This window comes from Myotis lucifugus, unplaced genomic scaffold, assembly GCF_000147115.1.
Source record: "Myotis lucifugus unplaced genomic scaffold, Myoluc2.0 scaffold_19, whole genome shotgun sequence".
Classification (NCBI taxonomy): Eukaryota; Metazoa; Chordata; class Mammalia; order Chiroptera; family Vespertilionidae; genus Myotis; species Myotis lucifugus.
This window is the reverse complement of record NW_005871067.1, coordinates 3,398,939-3,412,988: the sequence shown is the minus strand read 5'-3', so window position 1 is coordinate 3,412,988 and position 14,050 is coordinate 3,398,939. Positions and strand designations below refer to the sequence as shown.

At 40.0% G+C, this 14,050-nt stretch overlaps 1 protein-coding gene and 1 long non-coding RNA gene across 13 annotated transcripts in view; one reads left to right on the top strand and one right to left on the bottom strand.

The window, feature by feature from the left end:
• MPHOSPH8 (M-phase phosphoprotein 8) overlaps positions 1-14,050 on the top strand; it is a 79,261-nt gene that overhangs the window by 57,120 nt on the left and 8,091 nt on the right. For 3 of the 12 annotated variants that reach the window (XM_023751153.1, XM_023751160.1, XM_023751162.1), the window contains exons 10-11: positions 779-933; positions 3,969-4,123. In XM_023751153.1, coding sequence (XP_023606921.1) covers positions 779-933; positions 3,969-4,123 — 310 coding nt within the window. Of the gene's footprint in view, positions 1-778; positions 934-3,968; positions 4,124-5,117; positions 5,852-6,093; positions 6,284-6,836; positions 7,239-9,088; positions 9,343-14,050 lie in introns of those variants that run through there. The other 9 variants (XR_002828426.1, XM_006085481.3, XR_002828427.1 and 6 more) reach the window with 9 other exon arrangements.
• On the bottom strand, positions 1,025-12,984 carry LOC111825260. The gene is made up of 3 exons (XR_002828428.1): positions 10,649-12,984; positions 2,999-3,246; positions 1,025-2,346 (listed from the first exon to the last, which is right to left on the bottom strand). It is a non-coding gene; the product is annotated as an uncharacterized LOC111825260 (long non-coding RNA).

The following is a 14,050-nucleotide window of genomic DNA, read 5'->3' as shown; positions in this document are numbered from 1 at the left end:
TGGTTGATTTAATGCCGGGTTTTAACGCTGAGGTGCTCTTATGGATGAGCCTGTTGCACCGTGGGCTGCCTGAATCTGCTTTCTAATTCGGTATTCTAAAGGCCTGGCCCGCGTGCTGCATCAGTTTTAGGGTTCTACACAAAGAGAATAAACCCCGCTCTTATATAGAGAATCCATTTCATTGGTGGCTTGTGGAAATATTTTGTTCAGGACCCCTACTTTTGAATTTGTTTTCCATTATGTTTGTAAATTTTCCAATGTTTAAAGCAGAGGTAGCATTCAAAGAATGAATTAAAACTATCTTACTGAGAAATCACCAAGTGGGTTCTAAACAGATACTCTAGAGTGGTCTTTAAAGTGTGACTCAGGGCCATTCTGGATTTAAATTTAGACATGTATGCATGCTTGTTAGTCTCCTCAGAGCAGATACTAGGAAAATTCTGAGATTTTGTGATGCTAAGAGGCACTTTAGATTCCCAGGGCTTTCCTAATAAGACAACAGGACATGGATGGAGAGTGGAGCTTAAAAAGGCCTGGTGTTTCTTCTGGGTTGGGATAGAGGTATCGTTTTGAATGTAGCACAGATTTCTGTACTGGACCCCTCCTGTTTATGTAAACGTTTCTAATACCCTGGGAGACCCAACTCGAGGTTTTTTCCAACCTTCTTTCCCTCTCTTCACAAAGAGCTCCCAGGCTGTCTCAAGTGTGAAGAAAGGGACAAACACTGACTGGTAGTTAACTTTAGTTAATTATTGCTCCTTTTTTTTTTGGGACTTAGGCCTGTAAAAGAGGAAATTTGGATATTGTACGACTTGTAATTGAATGTGGAGCTGACTGCAATATTTTGTCAAAGCACCAAACTAGCGCAATGTATTTTGCAAAGCAGTGTAACAATGTGTTGGTGTACGACTTGCTGAAGAATCATTTAGACACGTAAGTGCTCTGTGACTGTGCCATACTTAAGTTACAGGGCTGGACACATCAAAACAGGAATGGCCTAGCTCTAGCAACGTGGCTCAGTTGGTTAAAGAATCATTCATCCCATACACCAGAAGGTTGCAGGTTTGATTCCCAGTCAGGGCATATGCCTAGGTTGTGAGTCTGATTTCCAATTGCCTCCTGTGTGTACAGGAGGCAAACAATAGATGTTTCTCTCTCACATTGATATTTCTCTCTCCCTCTCCCATTCTCCTCCCCCAAAATAAAAAACCATATCCTCATGAGGATTAAGAAAGAAAGGCCTTGCTAGGTTCCTCCGTCTATCAAACATTAGTTTAAATTAAACTATAATTTTATCTCCCTCTGGTAGCAGGCCCTCTATCTAAATTATTTTCACACACACACACACACACACACACACACGCACGTGCACACATACAAAAGACAAAAACTGGAATGGTCTGTATATGTAACTGCTCAGAAAAGATTATCAAGTAGAGGTCCCAATGGGCTTCTCTTCTAAAAAGATCACAGATTTAAGTGGCATATGAATTACTTTTCTACAGGTATTGAGGTCTTAGAAACTTTTAGACTTAATCTAGAAGCATCTCCTTAAAATCTTGACTAGGCTCTTAATTTGGCTCACATTTTCTTAAATTTTAGTTCATTCTTGTTTTTTAATGGACACAATTTTTAGAGCACTTTCAGGCTCACTGTGACATTGAGCAGAAAGTACAAGAGATCTTCCATATAACCCCTGCCCCCACACATGCACAGCCTCCCCCACCTCTTCTACCAACGTGGTACAGTTAATGAACCTATCGTCCATGTTTGTTAGTTCACCTTGGTGTTGTACATTCTGTGGATTTTGATAAATGTATGACACATACCCACCATCATAGTATCACACAGAATAGTTTCACTGCCCCCCGGGCTCCACTTTATTCATCCCTCTCTCCCCCACTAAACCCTGAAAACCACTGATCTTCTTGTCTCCATATTTTTGCCTTTTCCAGAATTTCACATAGTTGGAATCATACAGCATGTAGCCTTTTCAGATGGTCTTCTTTTACTTACTGATATGCATTTAAATGTCCTCCATGTCTTTTCCGGGCTCTATAGCTCATTTCTTTTTAATGCTGGATCATTCCATTGTCCAGATGCTTCACAGTTTACCCATTCTTTTTCAAAAGAATTCTAAGACATTTATTTTGGCAACACATAATAGGAACGTCACAGACAGTAGCTAACACAAGTAAGGTGTTTATTTTTCATATAACCAAGTATAGAAGTAGGCAGTTTAGGCAGGAATAGCCTCTCTTTCTCATCCACCATAGTTAGAATCTGACTTGGGTCTTCATGTCTGCAAGATGGTAACTCCAATTCCAGGTGTAGGAGATCTATATTCTAAGCAGAAAGTAAGGTCAGTTTTGGACAGGAGACAAAAAAGGTGGCAAAGGTCAAAATAAAGGAATATGTGCGTAGTGAGTGTGCCCCCTTTAACAGCCTTTGATGAGAGCCTCGCCCAACCCATTATTTTTTTGTTAATACATTGATTTTTGTTGTTAATCCTCACCCGAGGATATTTTTCTTTTTTTTATATTTTATTGATTTTTTACAGAGAGGAAGGGAGAGGGATAGAGAGTTAGAAACATCAATGAGAGAGAAGCATCGATCAGCTGCCTCCTGCACACCCCCCACTGGGGATGTGCCTGCAACCAAGGTACATGCCCTTGACCAGAATCGAACCTGGGACCCTTCAGTCCGCAGGCCGACGCTCCATCCAGTGAGCCAGACCAGCTAGGGCGAGGATATTTTTCCATTGACTTTTGGAGAGTGGAAGGGAGGGGGAGAGACAGAGAGAAACATCCATGTGAAAGAGACACATGGACTGGTTGCCTTCCACACGCACCCCAACCGGGCCCAGGGATTGAACCTGCAACCCAGGTAAGTGCCCTTGACCAGGAATTAAACCCAAGACCCTTCCATGTGTGGGCCAACACACTACCCACCAAGCAATACCAGCCAGGGCCCAACCAATAATTTGTGTGTGACTGACCAGCATTTATAGCTACATGGAATCCTGGGAAGCCAGCTCATCTCAGTTTGTTCACATGGATAACAGATCCAGATAGCCTGCAAGTAGGTCGACCAGCCTTCCTGGTTTGCATGATACATGGAGCGATTCCGGGGATGCTGGGCAAACCAGATGAGTTGGTTACCTTCTTAGTGAGATAGTTTCTGCCCTTTTGCAGCCATCATTGAAGCAGCAGCATCCAGAAATGAAGTTTAATTCCTTTGTGACTTCTGACCAGAGCAAAAACCATAAAAATCATTTCAATGCATTTTTCCACATATTCTCCTGTTTTCAAAGAGTTGAGGCAGACGTACAATGTTCAATTCATGCCCATCCAAAAGGATGACTAAGGGCAGCAAATTGGCAAAATACTTTAAGTTTCTGCCATCTGTAGAAATCTTAGTCATTCACCCCAGCAAGGTGGTTATCACTAGGCTAAATCTGGACAAATATCACAAAAAGATCCTTGAGTGTAAAGCCAAATCTCACCAAGTAAAAAAAAGAAAAGGGCAAACATAAGGAAGAAACAATTGAGAAAATGCAGGAATAAAGTAATCTTGAAAAAAAGTTTTCTGAATTTTATTTGACTGCTTGTGTGTGTGCCAATTCTTGGATTTATTTTTTAACAGAATTCTCATTTCTGATTCTCCAAATTGATCATTCATTTATTAGACAGATATTTATTGAACACTATCTGCCAGGCACTTTTCAGACTGCTGGGGAGATGGAGAGAGCAGTGGGGGTAAGGACTGCCCTCATGGAACCGGAATCCTTGGGAGAGGACAGACAGTAAGAAAGACAAATGGCATGTCAGGTGCCCAGTGCAGAGTAGAGGGATGAAGGAATTGCATGTTATTTTTAAGGTTGATCTGGATTTAACAGTTTTATAATTTTATGGCTCATGATTCTTTTTTACATTAATATTAACTCTTACTACATACTTTATTATTAGACTTTCAAGAGTAGCAGAAGAAACGATAAAGGATTACTTTGAAGCACGCCTTGCTCTTCTAGAACCAATTTTTCCAATAGCATGTCATCGTCTCTGTGAGGGGCCAGATTTTTCAATGGATTTCAATTATAAACCTCCACAGAACATAACAGAAGGTAAGCTTACATTTTCTCTGTTTGAAATATGACACTATAGCTGTTAACTGATTTAGAACTCATTCTTTAAACAAATCTTAAGAAAATTCTATTAGTATAATAATTATGTAAAACAGTTATCAACAGAGTTGCTCTGGCAGAAAAAAAGAAACCAAATCTACCATCCCAGGTGGCTTTGAGGGGTCCACAGAGCATGTTGTAGAACTTGTTTAAAAAGTATGGAAGTTTGGTCTTAATATTATACTAGTTTTTATTTGAATTTTTACGTTCTGAGCCCAGAATCAATTTCTTTTTTCTTCTGGATTTTATTATTGATAATAGTCTTGGCTTTTTAAAAAGAAAAAATATATGTCTGCCCTTTAATAAATTTTAAAAGCAGAAAATAGAAACTTCAGTTCTGCTTCCTGGCCACCATGACTTCTCTAGGACACAGATGCCATACGTACAGAAAGCTGAGTCTCTTCCTAAACGTAGCAAGCTGGGTTCTGGCTTTTTTTGTTTTGTTTAAATAAGTAAAATGAATATGTAGCCCTATCAATAATTGATAGCCATTCATAACTATTCACTATTTGGTGAACTTGGCATTGACTATTCATGTCAGTTTTCATTATAAAGCTGGAAAGCAAAATCACTGTCAAACCGTAAATAGTTTGACAAGGTGTGCCCTTACTTCCCTGGGACCAGAATAAAGAAAGCAAAGGGGCCCTGGCAAATGTGGCTCTGTTGGTTGGCCATAGTCTCATGCCCTAAAGGTTGCAGGTTTGATTCCCAGTCAGAGTACATGCCCTATTTGTGGGCTTGATCCCCATTGGGGGTGTGCAGGAGGCAGCTCATCATTGATATTTCACTCTCACAATTTCCCTCTCCCTCCCTCTCTCTCTAAAAATAAACTTTTCCTTTAAAAAGAACAGCTTTTCTTCAAAATTAACCTTGTAGAATATTTTATTTTTAATTTTTAACTTTTCCTTTTTATTGAATTTATTGGGTTATACAGGTTTGAAGTGCACAATTCAACAACACATCATCTGTACACTGTATTGTGTATTCACCACCCCAAGTCTACATCCATCACCAGTTATCTATATCTTCCTCCACCTCCTACCGCCTCACCCTCCACAATCCCACACTGTTGTCTGTGTTCTTGAGTTTTTTCAAATCTCATGCTAACTTTTTTTTCCAAAATGAGATTTTTTTTTCTATTAATCACAAAATTTGGAAAAGGCAAAACAGTATGTGGAAGAAAACAGAAAATCACTCAAACCCATAGAATGCCCAGTGGTTTACTTCCAGGGATATCTATGCATTTGCATTCAGCAAATGCCAGTTCTTTTAAAATAAAATAATTTTACCGCAGAAAAGCACATTTTAAAAAGTCCGTTCCATGAGCTATCAGTAGGAAATACATAGACAAAAAATAACAGGAGTTGTGGTTTGGAAAATTGGAGGAGTCCTTCACTAGGGAGGAGAGAGTGGGCATGGCACACAAGTTGTGTCTGTTCTTCTACCCTACCCATCCCCACCTCATCTCCTCCCTTAGGTACTGGAAGGTGGAGGTTCAAGGATTGGGTTAAAAATCTGTGTGTGCATCTCTCCTGCTCAGGCTCTGGCATCCTGCTATTCATTTTCCATGCGAATTTTTTGGGTAAAGATGTTATTGCTCGACTCTGTGGACCATGTAGTGTACAAGCTGTAATTTTAAATGATAAATTTCAACTTCCTGTTTTTCTGGTAAGATTTTTCTATAGTTCATTACTGAAAAGTACATTTTTCTAATCAAAAGATGACTTAAATGGCTATGTTTTAATAAAATGTTAATTATAATTCAGTAAACCTGTTGTTGGAAATGAGGCAATAACCTGTAATCATCCTAAATTTTGTCAAAAATAACATACAGAATATAAATTCTTATGATATAAGAATTTAAATATTATGCCTTTCCCACCATTATAATTATAAACATTCACTTACAGGAAATTCAACAAAGAAGAAAAGTATACCTGTTCATGCTTCAAATAATCAAATACAACCAATGTCCTACTGTTGTATTTGTGCTTAGTTCAGTGATGGCAAACCTATGACACGCGTGTCAGAGGTGACACGCAAACTCACTCTCTTGGTTGATTTTTCTTTGTTAAATGGCATTTAAATATATAAAATAAATATCAAAAATGTAAATCTTTTACTATGGTTGCAAATATCAAAAAATTTCTATATGTGCCACGGCACCAAAGTTAGGGTTTTTCAAAATGCTGACACACGGAGCTCAAAAGGTTCGCCATCACTGGCTTAGTTTATGCTTAATTTTAGCTTTCATTATGCTAAAATTTGTATTTTTATTACAAATATTTTAAAATAAAAATACATAGTGGCTGTAGACCTTCCTTTTTAACGCGTTAAGTGCCCAGCCTATTTTGTCTTCTGGACGGAAAGTATAGTGTCAGTCACTGGTGACTGACCGGGCACTTAACGTGTTAATATAAAAAATGCCCTTGAAGAACCTTAATGCATGATTCCTTGGTCACATTTAGAACTCTTTCCTAACATTCATGCTGTATATTACTGGATGCATTCTAATCATAAAGATTTACCTGGATATTGTTTTTTCATTTGTAACTTTTTAATAAGTCAAGGGAAATTAAAGAAATCACAGCTTACTACCTCATGAATTCAAATACAAAACTTACAGAGTCTTAAAGGTTTCTGGTCTTTTCAGATTTGGCCTAGCTGTTTCTAGATGTAGATGTTGGAAGAAATACTGACCCTTTTTGGTCTCTTTCCCTAGGATAGTCATTTTGTTTACTCATTCAGCCCTGTTGCAGGCCTCAATAAACTCTTTATAAGGTTGACAGAAGCACCTTCTGCTAAGGTGAGAATTCTTTCCTCATCTTTATTGTTCCTATTCAAATTGTTATGCTAGGTAACTTTATCATGTTGTGGCTTATTGGTATGCCTGTCCTAGAGACCTGTGCTCCCTTGGGTAGAAGTCAGTGCAATATGAATGTAAAACATGGCAGATATAAAATATATTGTGTCTCTATAGCAGTCTTGGCTTTGGTATTTAATTGCCATATGTTATGTCGCTAGGCTAGTCAATAAACTCTCTTTGTAAAATGAAGCTGGTGTCTGTATAATAGTACAAGTATCCTATCTAATAAAAGAGAAACATGGTAATTAGCCGTACCTCCGCTACCTTTCCCATTGGCTAATCAGGGCGATATGCAAATTAACTGCCAGCCAGTATGGCGGCCGGCAGCCAGGCAGCTTGAAGCAAACATGAGGCTTGCTTGCTTCAGTGACGGAGGACTCCAACGTTCCCCGCCTGCCGCTGCCGGCCTCTGAGCTTGCAGTTTGAAACATTGTTACAAATATAGAAGCTAAACAAAACCCCAGAAACCTGCTTTCAGCCAGCCGGGATCTCAGAGTTGGAGTTGATACAGTGTTTCGATTATAGAACCCAAACAAACCAGATACCTGCTTTCAGCAGCCAAGGCCTAAGAGCTGGAGCCAAGCCTCAGAGCTAAAGCTGGCCCAGAATAAAAAAAGAAAAAGAAAAAAAGGAGCGGTTGGGAGCTTCAATCACCCGCCAGCCTGAAAACAGCCCTCAGCCCCTCACCTAGATTGACCAGGCACCCCAGTGGGGACCCCCACCCTGAAGGGGGTGTGACCAGCTGCAAACAGCCATCATCTCCTGATCCAGGACACCCTTCAGGGCAAACCAGCCGGCTCCCACCCGTGCACCAGGCCTCTATCCTATATAGTAAAAGGGTAATATGCCTCCTAGCACCGGGATCAGCGTGACAGGGGCAGCGCCCAAACCCCCGATCGCCCTGCTCTGTGTGTGACGGGGCGGGGCCACAACCCCCTGATCAGCCCTGCTGTGTGTGACAGTGGCGGCGCCCCAACCCCCTGATCGGCCCTGCTCTGTGGGTGATAGAGGGTGGCGCCCCAACCCCACCCCCCGCCACGGGCCCTGCTCTGTGTGTGACGGGGTAGAGCCATAACCTCCCCATCGGCCCTGCCCTGAGTGTGACAGGGTGCGGCACCCCAACCCCCTGATACGCCCTGCTCTGTGTGTGACAGGGGCGGTGCCCCAACTCCCCTATTGGCCCTACTCTGTGAGTGACTGGGGGGAGCTCCCCAACCCCCTGATGGGCCCTGCTCTGTGCGTGACAGGGTACGGAGCCCCAACCCCCCTGATGGGCCCTGCTCTGACAGGGGGCAGCGCCCCAACCCCCTGATGGGCCCTGCTCTGTGTGTGACGGGGTGGTGCCGCAACCTCCCCATCGACCCTGCTTTGAGTGTGACAGGGGGCGGTGCCCCAACCCCCAATCGGCCCTGCTCTGAGCCCGACCAGGTGCTGCACCTAGGGATTGGGCCTGCCCTCTGCCACCCAGGAGCAGGCCTAAGCCAGCAGGTCGTTATCTCCCGAGGGGTCCCAGACTGCAAGAGGGCACAGGCTGGGCTGAGGGACGCCCCCCCCTCCCCCCGAGTGCACAAATTTTTGTGCACCGGGCCTCTAGTTAAATATAATAACTAAAAATCAAATAATAAGCACTTGGATTTTTTTAAATATATTTTTATTGGTTTTTTACAGAGAGGAAGGGAGAGGGATAGAGAGTTAGAAACATCGAAGAGAGAGAAACATCGATCAGCTGCCTCCTGCACACTCCCTACTGGGGATGTGCTCACAACCAAGGTACATGCCCTTGACCAGAATCGAACCTGGGACCCTTGAGTCCGCAGGCCGACGCTCTATCCACTGAGCCAAACCGGCTAGGGCAGCACTTGGATTTTTTATTAAAATAGTGATAATCTAACCACTTACATTGATAACCAATTTGGGAATATTGCAAATAAGAGGAACTAGTCTTGGGCATGTATGTTTCTCCCCTCTTCTAAGAAAAGAGAACTACCTCTGTGCTGATCCATATGCATTCTTTTTTTTTTTTTTTTTGCTTCCTATAGGTGAAATTGCTAATAGGTGCGTACAGAGTGCAGCTGCAATGATCAAACAGAGAATTGGGATGGAATGGCTTTCAGACCTATTTTTAAATACTCCTTTCCAAGCAGTTTGGAATTCTGGCACGGCTAACACTTTCAAATTTAAAGTTTGATCTGCAAACCTCATGCAGTTTAAGGCCTATCATCTGTTATATGTGGGACATGATGTGTTCTATGTAATATATTATAAAATACAGAAATGTAAGTATTTGTGCCAATGCTTTGAAGTTGATGTTGTGTCTGAACTGCATACTTAGTTTTCCACAATGTGGAATGGTACAGGGTTATTTAAAAAAATTACTTTCTTTGTTAACTTGAAATTTTCTTTTTAATTTGAAATTTTCTACTACCCCAGGTGAATTTCTGTAAATAAAGTGTGAATTTGCCCCCCCCCCCCCTTGAAATTGGAGCAAAAAGGTCTGATCTATTTTTGATATGTAGTTGCCACACATCCCAAGTTGGAAGGACATCTTTGGATGTTTCCAGTTATCCTTTATTTGAAAAGATCAGACCTTAAGAAATCAACCAGAACATTGTGAGGCCTAAAAAGAAATATTACATGTGCCCTTACTTTGAATCCTGGGAGGCCAGACCAGTTTTGTCAGCTTTTGCCTCATGTGGGGTTACTGTTCCTATGAACTTTTCCATAGATAAAACTCTTATTTGGAAAACTAATAAATCAAGCTCAGTCTGGATTATAGAAATGTTTAAAATGTAGTTCCTGATTAGTTTTATAATTGTGAGTTATAATTTTAATAAAATTTTCAGAATGTCACATATTAGACCCTACTATACATTGTGTTTACAATTCAGACAGCCATTTTTATTTTACATACTGAAACCGCCTTTTCCTAGTTTTCTCATTAAAGTACCAAAATGTTGGTCTTTCTTATTTCTTTGTATCCCAAATAAATGTGGATACCAAATGTGTAGTTTTTAGCTAAATTTTGTACTAGTACTGTATCTGATTTCATAGCTTTTGAAAAAAAATTGAGATTTGAGTTAGCAACAGTGCATAAGATCATTAAGGGGGAGGGGGTCAACAGTACCTTGGTCCAGTACATATAAGAGGAATGGGCTTTTTAAGAAAATTTCTTTTAGGTCATAACTACTAGTGAGTAGAAAATAAGACAGTTCCTTTAGGAGTTTAGGCTGAGAAATAAGAATGAGCTATGAAAAGTCATCAGGGGGAAAATGGGTGAGTTATTTCAACTGAACCAGGATCAGAGAACACGAAAGTTTGAGTCAGTGCCAGATGTGCTAACTGGAACACATGTAGAGGTACATAATTTAATACAGTTGCTCAGAACAATAGCTTCTCTAAAAACATACTTGTCCCTGAGTGGAAAATGCTGAAAGTTCTGGTTTCTTATATGTAAATGGTATGAACAGTGATTTTTCTGGGAAACAAATCAATTTCTAAGTATTAACTTACCAAAATGTATACAGATAGGCTTAGTACTACAGGTCAAAACAAATCAATCTCCTTGTATAAAATGTGTATAAATAACACAGAACACATACCTGAGCTTATTATTTCAACCACAGGTGATCTCATGACTAAGCAGGTCATCACAAATGGGATGCATTCCTCTTTGGCCAGACTACCTGAAAAGCAATTAGTAATAGTTTTTTGCTCGAATTTTATCTTTAAAAAAAAAAAGAAAAATCACTCCTCAGCCATTCCTCCTTTCCAATGTATAATGACATAAGGACACATAATTGGGTTATTCAGTCAACTTAACTTCCTAACTACACCATTTAGATCTGCTCTGAGTATGGCTTATAGACAGCACATTACACATTCTTTTATCTGCAATACTTAGTACCAAAGAAAAGTACCTAGTAACACTCACTAAATGATGGACTACAGTTAAATAGTTTGGTTTCAGTCCAGGAATATGAAATTATTTAATTTCATACAATATCTTCTCAAGTCATTCCATCTGAATTCTTAAATTTGTGGGATTTACTCAGTGGAATGTCAGGAGGTTGCAATTTGGAATTCAGGTGCTGCTTTTTAAATCCTCAGCATTACACTGTTAGCTTTATTATTTTTAAAAATATATTTTTATTGATTTCAGAGAAGAAGGGAGAGGGAGAGATGAAAACATCGATGTGAGAGAATCGTTGATCTGCTGCCTCCTGCACTCCCCCCACTAGGGATCTGGGCATGTGCCCTGATTGGTAATCGAACCATGACCTCCTGCTTCATAGGATGAGGCTTAACCACTGACCCACACCCGACTAGCTACACTGTTAGCACTAGTAAGTTATTGCTAACAGAATATTAACGGTGAAAGGGCCTTACAAACCATTTACCATGAAAGTCTAGACTTTGAGTAAAAACTGGGAGAAACTGAAAAGTATAAATCTACTTTTGCCAAACCTTTATATACCACAATAGCCAAAATTGACTTCAAAAATGAGAACTTTGAAATTTTTCATACAGTTAATGTTTCATAGCATAATACTGTATAAACATCTCAAACTAAATGTTGCTCAGTTCAGAGGATGGCTGATAGAATACACCTTGCTTCCTCCATCCTGTGCTAACATATAATACTTCTGGGATCTCTAGGGCTGGATACTACCTCCGTGTACACAGGACCCCTAATACTAAGCTGGAAATTATAATGAAAGAGGGCTCACAATTAAATCAGTTACAAAACTGGAAAATAGTTATCTGTCATCCTGAGTTCCCAGAGGACTCCCAGTTGGAATCTAAATCAGTTTAACTTGTAAGAATATAATTTCCATTATTCTACAACATATCTCTGCCTTACTCATATCGCCCATTTACTTTCCTTGGGCCAAGATATATGCTTTAGTAAAAACATGATTTTTCTCTCATAACAATGACAGGCTTCTTGAATAGCTCCTTATCCTGGAGACTGACCCAAAATTGCCGGGGGTAAAGATCCCTCCAGTGGTTCCCATTCACAAAGAGTTGAAAAGGAGGTTTGTCCGTTGTTCTGTATTTGTGGGCTGCTACCATAATATTTCACAACATTAACCAGAAAGACCACACAAGGAGTAGGTACACATCTTTAAAATAAAATAAAACCAAAAACGTAAAGTTTGCTCTATTCCGATATTTAAACCATAGAAAATTTGTCCACGAGGCCTAATTTTTTAAATGTTAAGTGTTATTGCTCCTATATGTATACATTGCTAATATGGAGTAATAAACTCACAAATGAAATACAATTGGTTTATGGCTTTTTTCCTCCCATGTCTTTACAAGCATTCTGTTACAAAGAAAATAATTTGCTGAGTCACTGAGCAGCAGACCTAAAAATATTCAAGCATCGAACTAGTCTATTTGAACTATAAAGTATTATTCAATAATTCACTTACTTCTAGGACTGGCATTTTGTTGTGAGGTCATATAGAGATTAAGGACCTGAGGGGATAAATATGTTAATACTAAAAAGCCGTGGTTCCCAGACCAGAGCCCCCCACCTCTGTAGAAATGAGAACCTCAGGCCCAAATCACATGCAGGCGAGGCCAGCAGTCACTTTCACTGGTCCTCAGGGGATTCTGCTGCACCTCCAAGCATGAGAACCACTGTTTGAAAGGATAACCTGAAGACGTCAATGTTTTTAGTAAGATTTTTGAAAGAGACAATTGCCATGTCACGTCCTTCTATGAGTATTAAATTTGTATTTTATATTTTATTAATTTAATGTTCAGAAAGTTAATAAAATTATCTTCAACGAACCAGTATCTTTACACTGACTAGAAAATAAAATTCTGTAATGGAAAGTAGTTACTGTAAAATTTATATATTTCAGAGAGGGAGGGAGGAGAGAAACATCAGTGATAAGAGAGGTCATTTTTTAGCTGTCTCACACTGGGGATCGGGCCCACAACCTGGGCATGTGCCCTGACCGGGAATTGAACCATGACCTCCTGGTTCATAAGTCAATGCTCAACCACTGAGCAATGTTGGCCGGGCACTTTTTTTTTTTTTAACCAAAATTAACTTCAAAATCCTAAAGTTCCAATAACAAATGCTTTGGTGTGTGGTGCATTTAGCCTACATATATTAGATTTTTTTCTTGACCCATAGGTAAGGGGTTCTCTAGTAGAAACCAGATTTATTTGTAGGGCTTTTTTTAAAAATATATATTTTTTATTGATTTTTAGAGAGGGGGGGCGGGGAGGAGAGAGAAAGAAACATCAATGATGAGAGAGAATCACTGGTTAGCTGCCTCCTGCATGCCCTGTACTGAAGATCGAACCTGCAGCCCGGGCATGTGCCCTGACTGGGTATTGAACCAGTGACCTCTTGCTTCATAGGTCCACACTCAACCACTCAGTCAAAACAGCTGGCTATTTGTAGGGCTTTTCAAAACAAAACAAAAAACGTTGCTGGATCCCACCCCAAGATTTTCTTTAGTGGGGCAAGGGTGGATCTGAGAATGTTCATTCTTAAGTTCCCAGATGATAATGCTATTAGGGACTAGCTTTGAGAATCACTGCCCAACATTAATTTTCTAGAGCTATACAACAGTAGCAAAATGGCTGTCACATTTCAGGGCTGCATGAGTTGTCAGATATTTTTAAATGGTTAAACTTCTCAAAAGTCAAGGATACTACATCAGTGTTCCTCAGTGTGCATGGCAATTTCTGAGTTTTGTTGAAACGGCAGTAGTTCCACTGTGTGTCCTGAGATCCTGCACTTTCTAGAGGCTCAGGGTAATGCTTGCGTTTCTGGTCTCAAGAGAATGGAATTTGTCATCAGCAGATAAGGAATACACTTAATACTTCCTGGATCTGTCAGGATGACTACAACATCATCCAAATTCTGTCATAAAGATCACAGAATTGTAAATGTTAACATAAAATTTTGTGTCTGACTTAACAAAACAATAGAAAAAGTATTATCCCTCTACAAAGGTTAGAAAGCAACAAGGGAG